Here is a 20,523-nt window from a genome sequence, read left to right as displayed (position 1 = left end):
GGAAATTAGTGAAGAATTCGATATCGTCTTTGCTATGAATTAGCATTGTAATATTTAATTTCAAAAGCCAATATTATTATGCCTGCTAGAATGTATTTTATGAAAACGGTAAATGGCTGTAAAGATGTGTCTATAATGTCTCTACAAGATGAACAGTGAAGACGGACAAGTTTAATCTGTTTGTATACTGTAATTGTTTTGTTTCACTAAGTACAACCGTATGCAGTTAAGAAACAAACAAATTGTAAACATAAATATCTTAATGACCTTTTATTGTATTTGTAAATTGTTTTATAGTATTTTTTTGGATTCTGTAAATACATGCTAAAATATATAGAGAAATTAACTGCACGGATTTAATATCTGAAATACGGATAATGTCAATAGCTGAGCAACTTATAGAAAACATGTCAAAATTGCCATGCAAAAATGACTTTGAGGGTGGACAAAAATGTCACATTAAACTTTTTTTTAAATTGTTGATGTAAGTACCAGAAATGCGTAAGTTAAGCCGCCTGTCCATTTATTTTTGATTTAAAATTCGGTAATGGTGATGGACCAAACCTCTGTAGAGTAAAGTAGATGTTGGTTCCACATTTATTGAAAATATATTTTGGTCTGGGTTGACCCTCGTCAGTTCTAACGATATAATAACCATCAAATTTCAACAAAAAGACAATTAAAAAAAATTGGGGCTGTCAAATGGACATAAGGGAAACGAACTCAGATTATGAAATGGAAAAATGATAAATTGCAAACATTCACTTTCTATAAAATATTGGTTGTAATGTAGATTATCTGCAGTTATCCAAGTCAATTCCTATGAAGTGAGCTATCTACATTGTTTGCTAAAATAGTGCAATTATAGATCGATCCCTCTTAATGGACACTTATTTATTATAGATCGATCCCTCTTAATGGACACTTATTTATTATAGATCGATCCCTCTTAATGGACACTTATTTATTATAGATCGACCCCTCTTAATGGACACTTATTTATTATAGATCGACCCCTCTTAATGGACACTTATTTATTATAGATCGATCCCTCTTAATGGACACTTATTTATTATAGATCCACCCCTCTTAATGGACACTTATTTATTATAGATCGACCCCTCTTAATGGACACTTATTTATTATAGATCGACCCCTCTTAATGGAAACTTATTTATTATAGATCGACCCCTCTTAATGGACACTTATTTATGCCAGTTTGATAATTCGTTGTAAGGAACAATATTGTTTTTATCGAAACATTCATTCGGTTCAATGATTATAAGAATATAAAATAAAAATGCATTTTAATTTATAATCCTGCTGCTGTAGTTCGATTTCCGGTGATTACAGCCTTCCCCCCCCCCTCCACCATTGCATTCCTTACTCCTCTCCTCCTCTAAGTCTCACCGTTACCAAACTGCATTTATTGCAGACCTAAGTTTGTTAATCATTATAATCCTGAGAATTTAAAATTCCTAAATATAAACCACAAAATAATAAAACTGTTCATCCGTATCCATTTTGTTTTAACAAACCAGAAGGAACTGGCTCAAATTGTACATTCTTTCAAGGGCAGGGGAAAATATTTCATTGAAAGTCCCTAATTATCTGTCATCAAAGTTTCTAAAAGAAAGTGTCATTTGTTGATTTATCGATTTTCAATAGAAGTCGTCTTTGTTTATTTTAAAATTCTGCGCAAATGCCGCACCCTGTTTTAAACCGGTTATTTGCTGAATCACGGAAGATTTTTGTTGGTAACTATAATCCTTATTCAAGATATATCCTTCTGCAGATCAAGCAAATTCTAATTTTGAAAGAATTTCTGCAAATGTGAATTCAACTTCCTTTTATCTAAGAATAAAAATGTCCGCTGTGGTGGTGATTAGAGACGAGGGACACTTCCAGACCGAGTTGGCCAACGCTGGACCTAAACTGGTTGTTGTGGACTTTACGGCCAGGTCAGGGGTCTATGGTGCCCAAGGGGCGGGGTAATCTTAATTATAAACATCGTGATATTCTCCCTGTTTTTGTAATTAGTTTAGCAAATTTGTTCGGTTAATGTTGTACATTACGTAGATTCTAACTATTTGAAACAAAAAATTTATATCTTGTATAATTTCGGGGTTAGGTTAGGTTAGGACAATTTCTGGGCCGAGTGCTGCGGCGTGGGTAGACTAGGGGACCGAAATTATAAACAAAATTAGTATATATTTATGGGTTAGGATAAGAACAGGATAGGCCAGGGTGGCGGGCGCCGTGGCTAGGATTGGCTAGGGGGTCGGGCGCTGCGGCCACATGACCAACTTTATCCATGTGTTAAATATGAGATACATTTCCAAATTTAAGGGGGGGGGGCCAAAAATCGTTTTAGGAAATTACTTTTATTCACCTTGTTCATGTCTAATTCTTGGTCAAAAGGGTAACAAGATAACAGGTCATGGCTAAAACAAATCAGGATAAGGAGTCTTTCAAATTCCCCCAAAAAAATCTTATTAACATTTGAGATTGAATTTTTTTTCTTCCAATTTTATTTTATCTCAAATCTTTATTATCATTATGTTTTTTTTCACAGTACAAAAAGTTAAATGGGTCCGTCCTAGTATAGTTGGACGGGGGGTATCATATCAAATTTTTTAATTCTGTTTAGTTGGTGTGGTTCCTGTATTTTTAAACCTGTTTAGTTGGTGTGGTCCCTGTAAACGTATTTCACCATTCTTCGAAGAGCTTTGTGCAAAGTACCCTAGAGCAGTATTTCTCAAGGTAACTTTTTCTTATTTCTTCCATTAAAAATCTTCATTATGCAGCATTAATGTTTTTTTACTTTTCATCAATTTATGATTGTTAGAATAAATGATTAAATGAATGATGTTTGTTATTGGTTAATGGAGTCAATAGCTCTGTTTAGTGTTCATGTTAATTGATAATTGATCCATTAATAAAAGTGTGACAACTTGTGTAGTGATTGATTTATTTGATTATTGATTAAATTATTAATTAATTGTTAAACAGATGGATTGATTTATTGATGTACCAAGAATTATATTAATTGATTAACTGATTGAATTGAGATAAAAAAAAAATTTCATCATTTTTAAATCTTTTCACCCAATAAAAACGTTTTAAAAAAATTAAGGAGTTGAAAATGATAATCAAATGAGAGGAGGGGGGTCAAGGAAATATATAACCCTGTTGGCTGATTAATTAACTGTTTAACTGTTTTATTTTCTGATGAATTAAATAAAAGAACTATTTTACTTGCTTGATTGATTAATTGATTGATTGATTTATTGATTGATTGATTGATTGTTAAGGTTGATGTTGATGAGTGCCAGGATACTGCTGCCGCCCTCAGTGTATCTGCAATGCCAACCTTCATATTCTTCAGGTAAGGGCAAGGGTTCCTCTAGGGGTGTATTTATTTTCCTGAAAAATACTTCTTATCCCACATAAGGTAAAAGAAAGTTAGGTTTTATGATTTTTTACTTATTTAAATAAAGAGTAGGAAAAAGGATGAAAAAAGTTGCCTTTTCATTTTTAATTCTTAATAATATACACCCCTGGGGTTATCTAGAGATTTGGTTGCAGATTTTATGAGCTAAGCTACTGTTTATGGGAGATTTTATGGGAGTAGTTAAATGCCACTACTGGACTAGGTACCCCTGCTGGTTTTGTAGAATAAGAAAGCAATAATCCTTTACAGGAGATTAGTTAACGATTTAATCCCTGCTGTGAAATAGATTAGTTTAAGACCTAATCAGTGCTGAATTATACAGAGAGGACAGGAAATTAGTTAACGACCTAATCCCTGCTGTGAAATAGATTAGTATAAGACCTAATCAGTGCCGTATTATACAAAGAGTGCAGGAAATTAGTTAACGATCTAATCCCTGCTGTGCATTAGATTAGTATAAGACCTAATCAGTGCTGTATTATACAAAGAGTGCTGGAAATTAGTTAACGATCTAATCCCTGCTGTGCATTAGATTAGTATAAGACCTAATCAGTGCTGTATTATACAAAGAGTGCAGGAAATTAGTTTACGACCTAATCCTTGCTTTGCATTAGATTAGTATAAGACCCATTCATTGCTGAACTCTACAGAGAGTACAGGAGATAAGTGAACGATCTAATCCCTGCTGTGAAATAGATTAGTATAAGACCTAATCATTGCTGAATTATACAGAGAGGACAGTAAGCTGATTGATACTAACTATATTCTAATTTTTGTAGAAATGAGACAAAAATTGACAGAATACAATGAGCTGATTAATGCGAACTATATTCTTATATTTGTAGAAATAAGACTAAGATTGACTGAATACAATGAGCTGATTAATGCGAACTGTATTCTTATATTTGTTGAAATAAGACTAAGATTGACAGAATACAATGAGCTGATTAATGCGAACTATATTCTTATATTTGTAGAAATAAGACAAAGATTGACAGAATTCAGGGAGCTGATACTAACGCACTAGAAGAGAAGGTAAGAAATCACTTCTCATTTCCTTTGTTTACATGTTTTCCGAATTACTAGATTTCAAAATTACTTTGTAATGATTTGTTGGATTAGTCTGGATGATCTGTTGAATTAGTCTAGATGAATCTGACTGATGAGTAGTTCTGATGATTTGTTAAATAGTTTCCAAGATCTGATTTATAGTTTGGACTTAGGATGTTCTGTTGGATTGGTCTGGATGGTACTTAGGTTAGTCTGGATGAGCCGTTAGATTAGTCTAAATGATCTGTTTTATTAAACTGGATTATTTGTTAATTAGTATGGTTGATAATTTGATAAGTTTGAATGCTCTGATAATTAATTTGGATGAGATCGAATTGATTAGTCTGGATGATCTGTTGATTATTCTGAATGAACTTTTTGAATAGTCTAAATGAACTTTTGAATAGTCTTAATTGTGTGTTGATTAGTCTAGATAATCTTATGATCATTCTGGAATGATCTGATGATTAGTCTTGATGAACTGTTTGATTAGTCTTTATTTTCTGTTCATTAGTCCAGATAATCTTATGTGTGGTCTGAATGATCTTTTGACTAGTCTTGATGATCTGGATGATTCGCCTGAAAAAACTGTTTGATTAGTCTGGATGATCTAATGATTAGTCTGGATGATCTGATGATTAGTCTGGATGATCTGATGATTAGTCTGGATGATCTGATGATTAGTCTTGATGAACTGTTTGATTAGTCTGGATGAGCTGTTTGATTAGTCTTGATGAACTGTTTGATTAGTCTTGATGAACTGTTTGATTAGTCTTGATGAACTGTTTGAACTATTAGTCTGGATGAGCTGTTTGATTAGTCTTGATGAACTGCAGTTTGATTAGTCTTGATGAACTGTTTGATTAGTCTTGATGAACTGTTTGATTAGTCTGGATGAACTGTTGATAAGCCAGGATGAACTGTTTGATTAGTCTGGATGATCTGATCATTAGTCTTGATGAACTGTTTGATTAGTCTGGATGAACTGTTTGATTAGTCTGGATGAACTGTTTGATTAGTCTTGATGAACTGTTCAATTAGTCTGAATGAACTGTTTGATTAGTCTGGATGAACTGTTGATTAGTCAGGATGAATTGTTTGATTAGTCTGGATGAACTGATGATTAGGCTTGATGAACTGTTTGATAAGTCTGGATGATCTGTGTAGGTGAAGCAGCACTATGGAGAGGAAGGTGCAGAAGAGGAGGATGCCGGGGTTAAAGGGTTTATGGATCTGAACACATTCTTGATGAAGGTGGACTTTTTATTTTGAATTTGTATTTAACCAGATTGTCATTTTAAAAAATCAAACTCTTTATACCTTACAGAAATACATTATATGGAGTTCAGAACAAAAGGAAACTCGTGCCTCTTGATTATTGCTAGAACTTGCAAACTCGAAAATTGCAAGGGTGCACAAAAAAATGTTATTTTATAGACGAACATGAGGGATGATGCACGAAGTACCAGATTTCTTTTGCTGTTGAAACGATTTTGGTGTCTTTTATTCAGAAATTGTATTTTTCAAAAAAAAAATTTTATTTCTTCGGGTAACGCGGGGCATTTGAGCTGGTATGTTATACATCCTGTTATCGTAGGCCCAGTGTGAGTGTTTGAACGAAGACGACGAGCACCCCTACACACATTGTCTTACTTCAGGTAAACAATCCAAAATGCCTTCAATCTTCATAATCTTCCTGAAATGTTGACTTTGGATTTATTTTTGTTTGAAGAGTCTATTGATAATATTTTAAACTAGTTTGGGAACTCGTTAATCCGCATTTGAACGATTTCACCGTGAAACTAAATTTTCCCTTTTAAAGTCGACTCACTTAACTTAAAATCTCAAAACCAAGCTAATAACATTCCTGTAGGCCTCCCGAGTTCCCCAACAGCAACCAGGGATTTAACTCAATATATATATATATAATTAGGAGGGGGATTCCTGCAATCTGATTGTGATGAACAGTTGATCCTGGCTCTAGCCTACAACCAGGGATTTAACTCTTAAACAATGCTAGTTGCATCTTAAGCTGAAACATATTGATTCGTTGTTTGTTAGAAGTTTTTTCTTACATACTATTTCATTGTCACCTGCCCTTATTTTTTTTATGCGCTAAGGATTTAATGTTATGGTTCTTATCAGAGACCTGTGACAAGAGCGTTTGGTAGGAAAATTGTTAAAAACCTACTTCCTTTACTTAGAATCCCTTATCCTACATGAAACAAGTTTATTACTGTAGTTCATGCCTTAAATATTTAATATTTGGTCAGGTACGCCGCTATCATTATATCAACAAGAGGTGTTAGAAACATTAAAAATTTCATAACTAAAACTCAGTGTTAGGATCTAAACATTATGATGCGGATCCGGATCCTGGATCTGCACTGAAAAAATGGATCCTTATTTGGGAATGATAGTTATTCAAGATTTACAGATTTTTTGTTCGTTATGTTCGTTATTTTCCTCCCACATTTTCCGGATCCGGATCCATGAAGCCAAAATCTTGCAAATCCTAGGCACTGACACATAGATTTAAAAGAAAGGTTTACATTTCCGACACCAGTGCTTCGGATCCAGATCCGTTGGATCTGCAGCATTTTGGCTTAATGGGTCTGGATCCGCAAAAATATGCGGATTCTCGGATCCAGATAAGGGACAAAATATCGACCAAAAACTGAGAGAGAAAAAATCTTTGGCTCTCAAAACTTATCTTTTATTATGATTTTCCTAGTTGTTGCATAAAGATAAGTGAAAAAGGAAAGAAAAATCTGCTTTAAAAAAAATCAGTTAATCCTAAATAAATCTTTATGACTTGGAACCGGATCCATTTTTTCCCCTTGCGGATCCGAATCTGCATTACAAATGAAATGTATCCTAAGCTCTGATTTCTGTGTATTGGTTAAGAGTTAAATCTCTAAAGGCGGTGAAACTGCACAGTATCAAGATTAAGGCTCCAGCAGATAAAGGGCCTAAAACGGTAATAAACTTCTATCAACACTCAACATACAGAACTAAAACTAAAATTACCTAAAATGACTGTATACGTGAATTGAACTGTCCCTGAGCATGTCCAATTTACTGATTTTCTATTGTGAGTATAAATATTAAAGCTGTCGTCTGTTTTTAATCTTATAATGTGTTGAATTCTGACAAAATCCTTCTTTGTCTTTGCACCATAAATCCTTATAGTTTATAGAAAAATAGTATTAAAAACTATCAATATCCAGTTAGAAAAATAAAGATATTTCATCAATCCTAGATTTGTAAACTGTTTAAATGTTACCATTGTGAAAATAACATTCCATTCTACCCTGTACTGGGAGGGAGACCTGAAATCATAGTTGCGGTCCTTTTGTGAAATCCAAGGCAACGTTGCTGGAATATCTTATCCTGACACTATTGCTTTTAGATGAAGCTTTGAAGTAAAAAAATTGTGAATTGTATAAGGCACTTCCGAATTCAAAGCTATGGTTTTCCAACCAAAATGGCGTCATTTTTAGTTTTTATTTAACAAGGCATTTTAAATATTGTTTAGCTGAGACTATTTATTAATCAACCGAACACACTGGACTTCGACAAAGCAGACTCCATGACGTCAACACAGGTAAAAAAGCTTAAAAGGGCGTATGTATGTTGTATTTAGAAGTGGGGGAAATATTCCCACAGCCTCTATGTTTTAAGGTTTATAAATATTTTCCCCTGAAACGCTTAATTTTATATGTTTTTTAGAAATATAAAATTTCTCACTTAATTCCATACTTACTAACCTAATTACTTAATTACTATTTTGCAATATGGTTTATCATTATCAACCTTAAGTTATCTAAGAATTAAGATATGATTCTATCCAAAAAATGGTTTCTTGAAGAATTAATTTTTACAGCCAAAAATCTTTATTGAGAGGGTTCTAATGCTTCGTTTAATCATTATGATTAAAATAACCTAGGATATTCCCCTACATTTCTGTCTTTAAGCTGGTTGGTTTGGTTTGGTTTGGTTTGGTTTGGTTTGGTTTGGTTTGGTTTGGTTGGTGATTAATGGGTAGATTGATTGCTAATTTCTAGAATATAGTATAAAACCCGGGTCAGCTGGATGGATCTGTGAATGATTGATAATTTCTAGGATAAAGTATTAAACCCGGGTCAGCTTGATGAATCTGTGATTGATGGACTGTTAAATTCAAGAATAGAGTATAAACCCCGGGTCAGCTGGATAGATCTGTGAATGATTGATAATTTCTAGGATATTGTATTAACCCCGGGTCAGCTGGATGGGTCAATGATTGATTGCTTGTTAATTTCTAGGATATAATATCAACCCCGGGTCAGCCGGATGGATCTGCGAATTAATGATTGATTGATTGATTGATTGAGTGAGTGAGTGAGTGTTAATTTCCAGGATATAGTACTAACCCCGGGTCAGCTGGATGGATCTGTGATTCCTCTCAAGTTTGTCAAGTTCCAAAACGTGCAGAATGTCCAGTTCTTCATCAAGGTTAGCAGAAAGATATATCAGATCAGAGTCCGAGTTTTATGAATTTGAGCCACGTCTCAAATTCGACATAAGAGGTGTGGGTCAGTGAAAGGCTTGCCTTTAAATTACCTATTAAAGGATTGAATCTCGTTGGAACTAATATCCCCCTGTAAGGGCATTATCTCATGATTTGATTTATCTGTGTGCAAAACTTCAAAAAACTAAGAATGACATTCTAAAATTTTCAAAATTTGGTTTATAAAGAATAACTTTTGAAATTTCTTTTTATATGTTAATATTATTTTCAGGATAATCAGAGCGGAGGAGAAGTCACACAAATCGATCACTTGTCTATCGTTGGTAAAATTTTTAAGATTTTTTTTAGATACCTCGAGTATATAGTGTTCACAATCCGGCTTTTAGATACCTCGAGTATATAGTGTTCACAATCCGGTTTTTAGATACCTCGAGTATATAGTGTTCACAATCCGGTTTTTTATCTGTAGTTATTATATACTAGTATGTATGATTGGAAAAGTAATAAAGATTCGTTGAAAATCTTCAACAAATGCAACGCATGGAGGCCCTTAGAAAAAAGAGATTTTTATTAAATTTTTTTGAACCTCTCATGCAACAAAGTTTCAAAAAATCTGAAAGGGGAGGGTACACTATTCCCATTTGAATACATTTTGGACTCCTGTCTTCATTTTTTGAGGAATCTGAAATTTTGCATGTGGGCATAATTTGTGTTTGTTTTAAGTAAAATAAAAAAAATATGGGGGAAAAAAATTTCCCTCTTTTTCCACATTTTTCCATGTTTTTTAAACCTTTTTCACCAAAACCTCTGAGTCAAATACCAACTAGGTGCTTTAAACACCTGCTTGTTAGTCAAGAATCTCATTATTAACATCAGAACGAAGTTTAAGGTTTTTCAGATCCTTTTCCCTCTATTTTCCCCTTATTTTATCATATTTTCCCACTTTGATAATGTTTTCAGATTTTCTGGATTCATGGATTCATTTTTCTAAGAATCTGAAGGATATTTTGCATATGGGCATTTCATTCAGATTCCGTAAAAAATGAAGACAGGAGTCCTAAATGTATTCAAATGGGAAAAGTGTACCCTCCCCTTTAGAAATGTTAATTAAAATTGTATTTATGTTTTTTTTTTTAAATGAAGTTTATTACAAGAAGTAAATAGTTTAAGGACTTAGTCCTAAAATTATACAGAAATGTTTGAACAATACATCCAGATCTACACTGCTATGGTCGATAGCTCCTGTCTCATAGCTCACAGCTGGCTCATCAATAATTGTATTTATGTTTTTCAGGAACTCCGATTACTACAACAAATATGGGAGAATTCAAGAGAGTTGCTGGAAAGAAGGGAGAATCTGAGTAAACTCAATAACAATCATGATCAATCCCATCATTTGATCAATTACTCCTCCACTGATCAATCCCATCATTTGATCAATTACTCCTCCACTGATCAATCCCATCATACTTCATTTGGTTTAAAAACATCAATATTTGATCAGAATATCTTCAAATTAAGATTCTCATGATCAAATCTGATCATTCATTACACAACTCAGTCAGTTGATTTTGAATTAACTCTTGATCAAGTCATCCATAAAAAAACAAGATTTATTTTGTTTAAGATTAACTAAAAGATTTTAAGTCAAAATTTTGTCAGCTAATGATAAAATATGCCACATGGAAATTTCTACGACTACATCAATTTCCAACATTGATTTTGCCTACAATACAACAATAAAATATACATGTTTATTATTTTATGCTTTGGAAAAGTGAAATTAAAAGTTACATATTTAAGATTCAATCATGCTTGATATCAAATCAGAAATTTCCTTTTTAATGCTTGACATTGAGCTGATTTAAATCTGGTCATATCAAACTTTATTTTTATGAATTGCGAATCAATTTTGGCTCGCTTGTTTACTGGTCAAATAGCTGTATTTTTCTATATGTTAATCCATTTATAATCACTTCTGTTTAATTTAAACCCAGTTCTAGATCGTTATTATTCGATCAGTTTTTTTTCATTGATCATTAGGATTGAATAATTTGATCAAGTTCTTCGACATAAAATGCAAAAACAAATGTTCTAATCTTCTGCTTTAAACGCTTCGGATAAAATATGCTTTTAAAAGTTGGTAATTATTAACTTTTAATGTTCAATTATTAATAATTATTAATTGTATGAATATAAAAGAAAACAATTTTGATGTAAACTCGACCTATTGCAGAAATCCAAGATGGCTGAAAACAAGATGGTGGACGCCTCCAAGTTTATCACAACGATGAAAGCAACCTCAACCCCTGAGGTGGCGGAAATCTGGGGCAGAATTGGTTAGTTTGATTTTTTTTATAAAACACGGAATTTCCTTTTTTTTGATTAATTTCATGTGACCCTCCAAAAAAGATGGCAATGCCCTCCTTTATCTCATCAAATGTGTGTTCAGATATTTCGTTTTTCTAGGTTAAAATGTTTTAATGAACTGCTAATTCTTCCGTTTTCCTGCAGTAGAAATGCGCAAGCAGAGAACCACAATTGAAAATAATCAGTTCTAATAATAAATATAAACATTGATCTATTTTTTCATAAGTGATCAGACAAAGCTTTATGGGTACCGTTGTGAATTGGGCATACTCATCTTTACTTGAAGGGTCACACAAATTTACGCTTGCAGTCCCTTCAAGATACAAATCCCGGATCCGTACTGTAAATAATGTATACGGGTCAGCTCAGATATTTCTTCTTTGTTTGCTTGGTTTTTAATTTCCAAATATTATTTGTATGAAGAATTTTTTAACCCATTCAATAATTAGGTTTTAATGATAACTTATTAGTCAACAATTCGCTAATTATTATTTAATTACAAATAGCTAAAGTGCCGGAGGTTGCCCGTGGAAAAAAAGAAAAAATGGAATTTTGAAAGAAAAAATGTCAACATTTGTCTTGTTCATGTCACCCCCAGAGCACCTATGGTTTCCATTAGCCAATTTGGTTCAGCCGTTTGTCAAGCTATAGATAACATATAAATGTATAGAAGATGAGCGAAGAGCTTTATTTTAAAGATAAAAAGAATTCAAGTTTTCCATTTTTGTCCCAGATACTAATTTCCCTCGTCCGGGTTTTTAGAAATCTTTGATGATCTAGAGTGTCGTTTATTAGATTTTATTCTATATCTCTAGTCTGAACCAGTGAACAATTACTACCTTTTTATTAGCACAGTTGTATGCCTTTTTTTTGTTATTGCATCTTAAACGGACGGGAGCTCAATCCTAATCTCAAGGATACTAATTAACTGCCATTATTATTGTTATTTTTATTTAAGTGTCTTTAATAATGTATATTGTTTACCAGTTAATCAGTTTACCGATGGCGGTCTGGGTTCTCCTACTGGGAGGGGGGGGGGGGGGGGGGCTTTCAGATCTCTTTCCAGATATAAAATGTCAAATTTTCAATTATTTAATTTTAGAGGAGTATTACAATAAGAAGCTCTGGCATCAGCTGACTATTGAGCTTCGTACTTTAGTGAAACTACCATCCATGCAGGTAAGCAGGCAGGGGTGTATATAATTCAAAATTACAAGGGAAGGGGTGAAAAAAAATGATTTTTGGTGATTTTTAGACATAAAAACAAAGAATTAAAAATATAAATTCTTTATCCATTATTTTGCAGGAAGGGACCAAGCTGATATCTCTCTACAATGATTTCATCTCAGATTTTGAGAGCAGGTTACAACATTATAAAATAATACTTCGAACCTTATGTTCATTTATTTTCTTGTCAGAACTAAAAAATATTTAACGGGTTATAAATGACCATTTCCCCTCAAATTTACTACTGTAGCCTTTAAACCTTGGACTGAGTGTACTTCGTCATTAGTGTTTTTGTGGATCTCTAAAATGGTGTTCAAATTCAAATTGCCGTAAATATAGCCCACATTTGAGACGCGGCTCAAATATGGTTGGTCTCACTTAAAATTCTATTCAGTTTTTCTAGATTTAAGCCGTGTTCAAATGGGGCGGTTCAGCAAAGCGGTTTAAAAGAATCTCATGTTATTTTAGATATTTTTGTGAACTCGAGGTTAATGACTTATTGTTGTTTAGGTTGAATCCACTAACTCTGGTCCAGATGGCAATGGTTGTACTAGACAGATTTGAAAAGGTATCATTATTGTTATTATTACTATCAGTGCTTTGGATCCATTTAATTTTGATGCGGATCCGGATCCTGGATTCGCACTGGAAAATAATAGATCCGTATCCAAGTCATTTCTTTAAGATTTACTGAATTTTTTTAACAAAAAAAAATTTCAAATTTTTTGTAGAATATTTTTTCGCTTATTTTTATCCTTAAACTTAATGAACCATTCAGACATGAGGAAATTTTTTATAATCTCTCTTTTTTTTCAAAAGTTCAGTAAAAAAGTTTTTTTTGCAGTTTTTGGTTGATTTTTACCCTTTGGATCCGCATATTTTTGCGGATCCGGATCCAACGGATCCGGATACGGGTCCTAAGCACTGATTACTATAATCATTATAAAATTTTTCATAGTTATAATTAACATTTATACTTGATAAACAGTTTTTTTTTACTCAATTGAAAGTTTAATATTTGAAAATATTTAGCATTCTTGGCCTTTTTTTAATCCATATGTGTGTGTTTCTTATTTAAAGGAGAAATAATCATTTACAGCAAGCAAAAGTATGTTTGTTTATCCTGAAATATGCGAAGGATCCATCATAGGCTATTTAATTTATAGACACCTATGTCCACGCTACTCAAGCATTAGGACTTGAAGCCAACTTTAGGACTCCAAACTGATAGTTAAAAGTTAAAAGCGAATCAACACAGTTTGAATTGATTGATTATTGGTTGAATGATTAAACGATTGATTGAAGGCTGATGAGGGTCAGGAGTTTATCGAGAGGATTGGAGAGAAGGTGAAGCAACACAACGAGGCATTTGCGCTCACTAAAATCCTCGTAGGGAAAATCAAGCTACACAAGGTATATTTAATTCCATTTTTTCAACCTATTTTTTGTATTAGTTATTGCGATAGTAATGAACATAATAAATATCAATGTAAGGTAAGGCCAATAGAGAATTTTTTTCTCAGAATACAGTACACCAACTTCCGTAATATACAGTGAACTCATTTTCGGTGGCTTTACAATTGTATGCTGGTTGTTAGTAAACAAACGCAACCGAAACTGGACTTGAACCGAAACTTAAAATTGAACTCAGAATTCAAAACTTAGTCACAGTCCAGCGTTATAATGTTACACCTAGTAAGATAAAATAGAGCGAGGTAAAGAAATTCATTATTTTAAAATATATATCAAAACCCCTCGCCTTCGCTCATGTCGAAACTGTAAATTATTGTTTCGAGATAAGCCTAAAATGAATGTCAACAGACCGATAAACCAGTTTTAAAGGGACTGTTAAGGAAAAATGAAAGGGGGTATAGGCTGAAAGCTCTTGATCGCGACCCATGAAAGTTATATCTGATGTCTCGAGAAATTGATATAAAACTCTGTCAAATTTATACAAAAATTCATATAAACATAATGAACAAATATTAAATGTATGAATATTAAATAATAAAATCAAATCATATATAATACCATCATAGTCCGAATTTTTATGAATTGGAGCCGCGTCTCAAATCAACCAATAACCGGTTTTAATTGAGCGCCGTCTTAAACTTTGAAACATTAAATATAACTTTAAGCGGAAACAATTTTATTTGAGCCCCGTCTCAAAGACTTTAAATTTGGCCTCTTGTAAATGAAGATGGGTTGGCCGGTCAGTAGTGGATGTATTGATTAATGTGATGGAGGGGGGGGGGGGGATTAAAAATATTGTTTTTAATTAAATAGGGAAATTTAAGTCCCGAGGCCGAATTAAAAGAGTTTGTGCTGACGCTCCATTGGAACCGGATTTAGGGGTTCAGGGACTTGGTTTAAATTCTCAAAATTCGGCGTATGGTTACTATAACAGAATATTAGCATTAATATTTTTTTGAAAGTTTCAGCTCTTTTATTATTAAATTTCTGAAATGTCTATTAAATTTGTTGTAGCATGATCTGCGAAGAGAAGCTCAGAATATTATAGAGGAGGTTGACAAAATGCTTGCAGAGGTAAATTATTAACTATTAGCTTGGGTATCCGGCACTGCCCAGGTAACTCTTAGTTAATACCGCAGTCGACCCATTCCACTTAGAATCTCAAAACCAGAATAAGGTCATCAGTGGTTCCCTCGAGTTCCCCAATCAAAATTTGAGGCAAATCAGTCGAGGGATTCCTGAGTTATGATGCAAACAAATGAACAGACAAACAGAGAAACAAACAGAAATTACAACTTTACATATAATATATATAGATGATGATTCATCTTTTACTTAAATATTCATTCAACCAGAGATGGAATTTAAAGAATTTAAGCCGCGGTTTAAATCTGCCAAAACCCGGTTTAAATTAGGCGCCGGTTTAAATCTTGAAACATTTGATACAATTTTAAGTGGAACCAACCATATTTAAACCGCGGCTTAAATTTAAACCGCCACTCAAATTCTTTAAATTCGGCCACTGTTTTGCGATATGTTTTCCAGAGATAAGTTTTTTTGTTACAGTTTTTTTCCTTGTTTTATAATTAGAAATGAAAATGATAAATGCACAGTGTACAGTGTACAATGTACAGTGTACACTGTACAGTGTACACAGACACATTTAATAGATGGACTTTCTATCTACTGGAAAAACTATTTGCTGTAAAAATATCAGATACCGCGAGATAGCTTAAAGGTCGTCTTCCTGGCCTAAACTTATTATTTAAAATTTAAAAAATGCAACAATTTATTGAACTCACTGTTGAAAAAGATGGACTCGCTGTTGAAAAAGAAATCTCCTGAAATCTGATGAAATATTTTACTTAGTTTGACGGAGTATCTCCGGTGCACTCCCACTTCTACCTCCTGTCCAGTGACCTGTATAGGATTGAAGGAAAACATGCGGATTTCTACAGGTAAGAGTTAGAAGAGTTATGACTGGGCATTGTTCCGTTAACGAACGGCATTTTGAATATTTACTAAATAAATTGTAAACGAAAAAAAAGAAGTAAAGATAACGAATCGTATTATTAAAACAATGGCAAGTATTTGCTATTGTGTTCTGTTTGAATTGGCATCGATTATTTTGTTATCCTACTGTTGACTGTTTAAGAACGAGATCGATCGTTTGTTCATTAACAAACGGAAAAGTTAGAATCTGCCCTGCTCTATTCAGGGTTCATCAATTGAGTATCAAACAGGAGTAGAAATGGGCATGATTGTCTTGGTGTGGTTTTTTTTACTTAAAACAAAAATGAAAAATCTTAATGAATTTGTTTGGATAAACTAATTAAACCTGAGGTTAAGTTTTAATTTAATGAATATTTAGGTCGTCGCTGAGATTTTTGGGTTGTACTGACTACGAGGAACTGAGTAGTGTAGAGCAGGCTAAACATGCTTTCTTCCTTTCCCTTGCAGCTCTTCTAGGAGAGGGGGTTTACAACTTCGGAGAACTACTAGCTCATAAGGTATCCCATATATAAACATGCTTTCTTCCACTCCCTTCCAGCTCTTCTAGGAGAGCATTGAACATGTATTATTAGGTCTTTTAGTATTTAAGAAACTGTAAGCTTCATTTTAAGTGATCCTCCATGCAAAGATGTCAATTCCCGATTCACAACGATACCCTTACAAGCTTTGTCAGATCAAGTTTGAATTAGATATTAACGTTTGTAATTTTGGAAAATTATTATTTTCAATTGTGACAAATAGTGTACAAAAAAAACTTCATCATTGATCAGGAACAGGTTTCAAGGATACCTATGTGAATCAGGCGTTGGCATCTTTGTATGAAGGGTCACTTGAAATTGCAGAACTCAAATTTGACCATGAACTTTTATCAGATCCTGGGTTCTCTGAAAGGAACAGAGAATGATTGGTTGATTGATCTCCTCTTTGCTTTCAACTCAGGAGATGTTGCCAAATTCAGGTATATTAGAACTTTTTTATGAACTCTTTTTTTTATTTCATTAAGACAATTTAGGACAAAGAGTGCCCACTGCCCCCCTAGCTGTTAGTTATAGAGTTAATTTTGCCATTTTTTGTTTGGTGATGATTTCTAAATATAAAATGTCAAAGTTGTTTATCTTGACTAAGCACAAAAACATGATTGACGCTTTTGATTCTGAAACAGTCACTTTTATCAAAAATACCGAATAATATGGCATGGTTTTTGTACATTAATAAATTGATCAATAATTCTGATTTTACATTTAAAGATATATATTCAGATTGTGTCTGAAGTTGATTATCTCGTTTTTAGGCAATTGAAACCAAAATGGGCCACACAGGCTGATCTCGCAGCCAATGAGACATTGCTCTTTGAGAAGGTGAATATGTTTAACAAATCAATACAAAAAATTTGATTTAATATTTGATTTTTTATGTCTAAGATCTAAGTTTCATTTAAAATTTTCTTTTATCTAAAACAAATAAAGGCTTTTGTACTGATGGGCTAATTAGGGCTGCACCCCAGCTTAACCAGGGAGCTTCTCGACATTTTATAGTTTCTTGATATGATTTGATTTGATTTGATTTGATTTGATTTGATTTGATTTGATTTGATTTGATTTGATTTGATTTGATTTGATTTGATTTGATTTGATTGATTTGATTTGATTTGATTTGATTTGATTTGATTTGATTTGATTTGATTTGATTTGATTTGATTTGATTTGATTTGATTTGATTTGATTTGTTTCGATCCGATTCGATTCGATTTTATTTGATTTTGAAGGTCTGTCTGCTGTGTCTGATGGAGATGAGTTTCAGAAGAGAAGCAACCCAAAGAATTATCTCATTCAAGGAAATTGCCGAGGTAATAAAAATGTCTTCAAACGGAATGTTTGTCATTTTAAAGGGTTCATCGAATTATTGATCGAATCCTAGTAAAATAAGAAGCTGCCATCTTTTTTAATCCCATAATTCATCAATTGAATGATGAATTGGCCATTGATTTGACAAATGATTTGATCAATGATAAGATCAATGATATGATAAATAATTTGATTGCCAAATTGATGGACAAATAAATTGACAAAATAATTGACAAAGTGATTGAATTTTTTTTGACAAATTGGTTGAAAAATATACTGACAATTAATTAATGAATTGTTGAATTGATCAGGAAACTATTATACCAGTTGATTAAGTAGAACTGTTGGCTATGAATTGAATAATGAATTGTTGAATTGATCAGGAAATTACTGTACTAATTGATCAAGTAGAACTGTTGACTATGAATAAATTGATTAATGATTTATTGAATTGATCAGGAGACTACTCTACCAGTTGATCAAGTTGAACTGTTGACTATGAAAGCGCTGTCCCAGTCCCTGGTCAAGGGAAAGATTGATCAGGTGAGCAAGGGTTAAATATCTCAATATTTAAAAAGACTGAGGTTGTTATTAAAAGTGACCTTTTACTTAAAAAGGAGTTTTCCCAATTCACAACGGTGTCCTCAAAATCGTTATCTGATCTTCGACATTAATATATCATAGAATTATTCTTAGAATACTCCTGTCATCCTTGATCAATGGATAAAGGTACTGTTGTGAATTGGACATGTTACTTTACTTTTATTAGTCCCACCTAATTACTTCTTATCCAGAAAACATTCTATATATATATACTAGCTTGAGAACCCAGAGTTGCCCAGGGTTCTCATAGTTACTCCCGCCGTTTACTTGCGCTTGGTCGTAAATTTCGATTTTAGCTATTTTTCCCTATAAAGAAGACCTTCTCAACTTAGAATCTAAAAACCAAGCTTAGAACATTCCCGTGGCTCTCCCGAGTCCCCCAAATCAAAATCAATATTTGAGGCAAATCGGTCAAGGGGTGATGAGTTATGATTTTTTAAATATAGATATACTTGATGGCCGATGAAGATTCTGTTATATGTAAAACAATTGATATTTGTTAAGGTGAATGCTACCGTTCACATCACCTGGGTTCAACCTAGAGTACTTAATAAGGACCAGGTTAAGGTCAGTAGTCATTTATTTATTTCATGAACTGTCAACTCTTGTAATGTAAACCCTTAATTTCTTGTGGCTAAATATCAATATGCATTGAGGACACTTTTGACTTTCTGCCTGTTCCTCTCTCATGGATATATCTTGATTCCGACCAATGAGAGTTTTTTATTGATTTCGCACAAAATTTCTCGGCTTCTGATTGGCTGGTAAATTTCTGCAATCGACATTCTGATGCTGATTGGTTTGCATTTAGAAACTTTCCTTGATATTAATGATCAGATTTGATTATTCTGCAGATTAATAAAATCAATAATGGATCTCGATATCCACAATTCTACAGATTTTAACTCAGAACACTTATGTAGAAAGTGAGACTGACTTCGTCAATTTTCTAACAGGGTTGAATAATTTCAAGCATCTCTCCTGGGGGGGGGGGGGGATGCTTTTTGAAGAACTTTGGGAAAGACGAAAAATTGGTCATGATCAGGGAATAACACCCTAAAAACTTCTGGATTGAACATTGTTTTCTAATTAATGAATTTTTATGAAATGTACAGTATACACCCCTGGTTCCTTACTTTACCTGTATTTCTAATGTTTGTGTTTAGATAATGCTGAATAAGATAGATATCTGGTCTGCTTCTGTTACAAAGATGGAAAAACAGATCGAAATGAACGCCGGGGAGATCCTCACCTATTAAACATACTTGATACCAATTTATTTCACTTCAATACAGTAATAATATTTTCAGAAACAATTTACAAACTTTTCCGTTAATTCGATTTTTCAATGTCAAAAATTAAGTAGTATTTTGTTTTCTAAGTTGATTTCCAATATTTCGAAAATGTAAATTTTGAGCAAGGATTAGTTTTGTATTTAGTAAAATCTGGTACAAATAACTATTTGTGTTTCATAAAGTAACATTTAAGTAACATTTCTTATTGTTAGAAAATATTTTTAAATGCTGAGAAAATATTTTAAAATACTGAAAAACGTTGTGAATATTTGAATTCCAAATTAGTTAATTATGTTTATAGATGCTGAAATTAATCCTACTGGTCCTTGTATATTTTAAAAACAAAACCCAACCTGATATTTATGTAATTTTTGAATAAAATACGTAAATAATAAATATTTGTCTGAAAAGATATTGTATGTGGAGTGACAATTTTATTGGATAAACTAGATTTATGTAATTTGTCTATTTTTTGATTTGTTCGACAAAATTGATATTTAAAGTGCCAAACCATTATAACGTATTTGACTGGAGGTTTCTATAAAAATGTTAATATTCAAACCTTGGAAAACAAAAGTGAAAAATTGTTTTTATGTATTTTCAGTCGGCGGTAGCCATAAAAGTGATAATTTTCAAACTTAACACCACCACTGGAAATCCGTTACTCCATACTTTTAAATA

The 20,523-nt window shown here is 32.9% G+C and overlaps 2 protein-coding genes across 2 annotated transcripts; both read left to right on the top strand.

The window, feature by feature from the left end:
• Window positions 1-1,758: 1,758 nt before the first annotated feature.
• LOC111715174 (thioredoxin-like protein 1) lies at window positions 1,759-10,766 on the top strand. Its single transcript, XM_023490457.1, has 12 exons — window positions 1,759-1,961; window positions 2,685-2,763; window positions 3,315-3,388; window positions 4,432-4,489; window positions 5,672-5,758; window positions 6,102-6,162; window positions 6,438-6,499; window positions 7,428-7,484; window positions 8,043-8,111; window positions 8,906-9,001; window positions 9,289-9,340; window positions 10,312-10,766. The coding sequence occupies exons 1-12, from the start codon at window positions 1,867-1,869 to the stop codon at window positions 10,380-10,382; spliced, it is 861 nt and encodes a 286-aa protein (XP_023346225.1). The 5' UTR covers window positions 1,759-1,866; the 3' UTR covers window positions 10,383-10,766.
• A 487-nt stretch (window positions 10,767-11,253) lies between these two features.
• On the top strand, window positions 11,254-20,103 carry LOC111715165 (26S proteasome non-ATPase regulatory subunit 13). Its single transcript, XM_023490444.1, has 14 exons — window positions 11,254-11,356; window positions 12,490-12,566; window positions 12,694-12,749; window positions 13,125-13,182; window positions 13,920-14,027; window positions 15,102-15,161; window positions 15,957-16,045; window positions 16,459-16,597; window positions 16,973-17,058; window positions 17,392-17,458; window positions 17,866-17,946; window positions 18,404-18,487; window positions 19,052-19,114; window positions 19,714-20,103. The coding sequence occupies exons 1-14, from the start codon at window positions 11,263-11,265 to the stop codon at window positions 19,804-19,806; spliced, it is 1,155 nt and encodes a 384-aa protein (XP_023346212.1). The 5' UTR covers window positions 11,254-11,262; the 3' UTR covers window positions 19,807-20,103.
• Window positions 20,104-20,523: the final 420 nt, after the last annotated feature.

Source organism: Eurytemora carolleeae, unplaced genomic scaffold (genome assembly GCF_000591075.1).
Source record: "Eurytemora carolleeae unplaced genomic scaffold, Eaff_2.0 scaffold98, whole genome shotgun sequence".
Taxonomy (NCBI): Eukaryota; Metazoa; Arthropoda; class Copepoda; order Calanoida; family Temoridae; genus Eurytemora; species Eurytemora carolleeae.
This window is presented reverse-complemented; position numbering and strand designations above follow the sequence as displayed.

What these genes read in the sequence shown, in the direction of transcription:
- LOC111715174 (XM_023490457.1), top strand. Translation starts at nt 1,867, where the DNA reads ATGTCCGCTGTGGTGGTGATTAGAGACGAGGGACACTTCCAGACCGAG. An exon ending in CAGATAAAGGGCCTAAAACG is followed by an intron (nt 7,485 to 8,042) that starts GTAATAAACTTC and finishes AATATTGTTTAG; the next exon opens with CTGAGACTATTTATTAATCA. An exon ending in ATGTCCAGTTCTTCATCAAG is followed by an intron (nt 9,002 to 9,288) that starts GTTAGCAGAAAG and finishes TATTATTTTCAG; the next exon opens with GATAATCAGAGCGGAGGAGA.
- LOC111715165 (XM_023490444.1), top strand. Translation starts at nt 11,263, where the DNA reads ATGGCTGAAAACAAGATGGTGGACGCCTCCAAGTTTATCACAACGATG. An exon ending in ATCTCAGATTTTGAGAGCAG is followed by an intron (nt 12,750 to 13,124) that starts GTTACAACATTA and finishes ATTGTTGTTTAG; the next exon opens with GTTGAATCCACTAACTCTGG. An exon ending in TACTAGACAGATTTGAAAAG is followed by an intron (nt 13,183 to 13,919) that starts GTATCATTATTG and finishes GATTGATTGAAG; the next exon opens with GCTGATGAGGGTCAGGAGTT.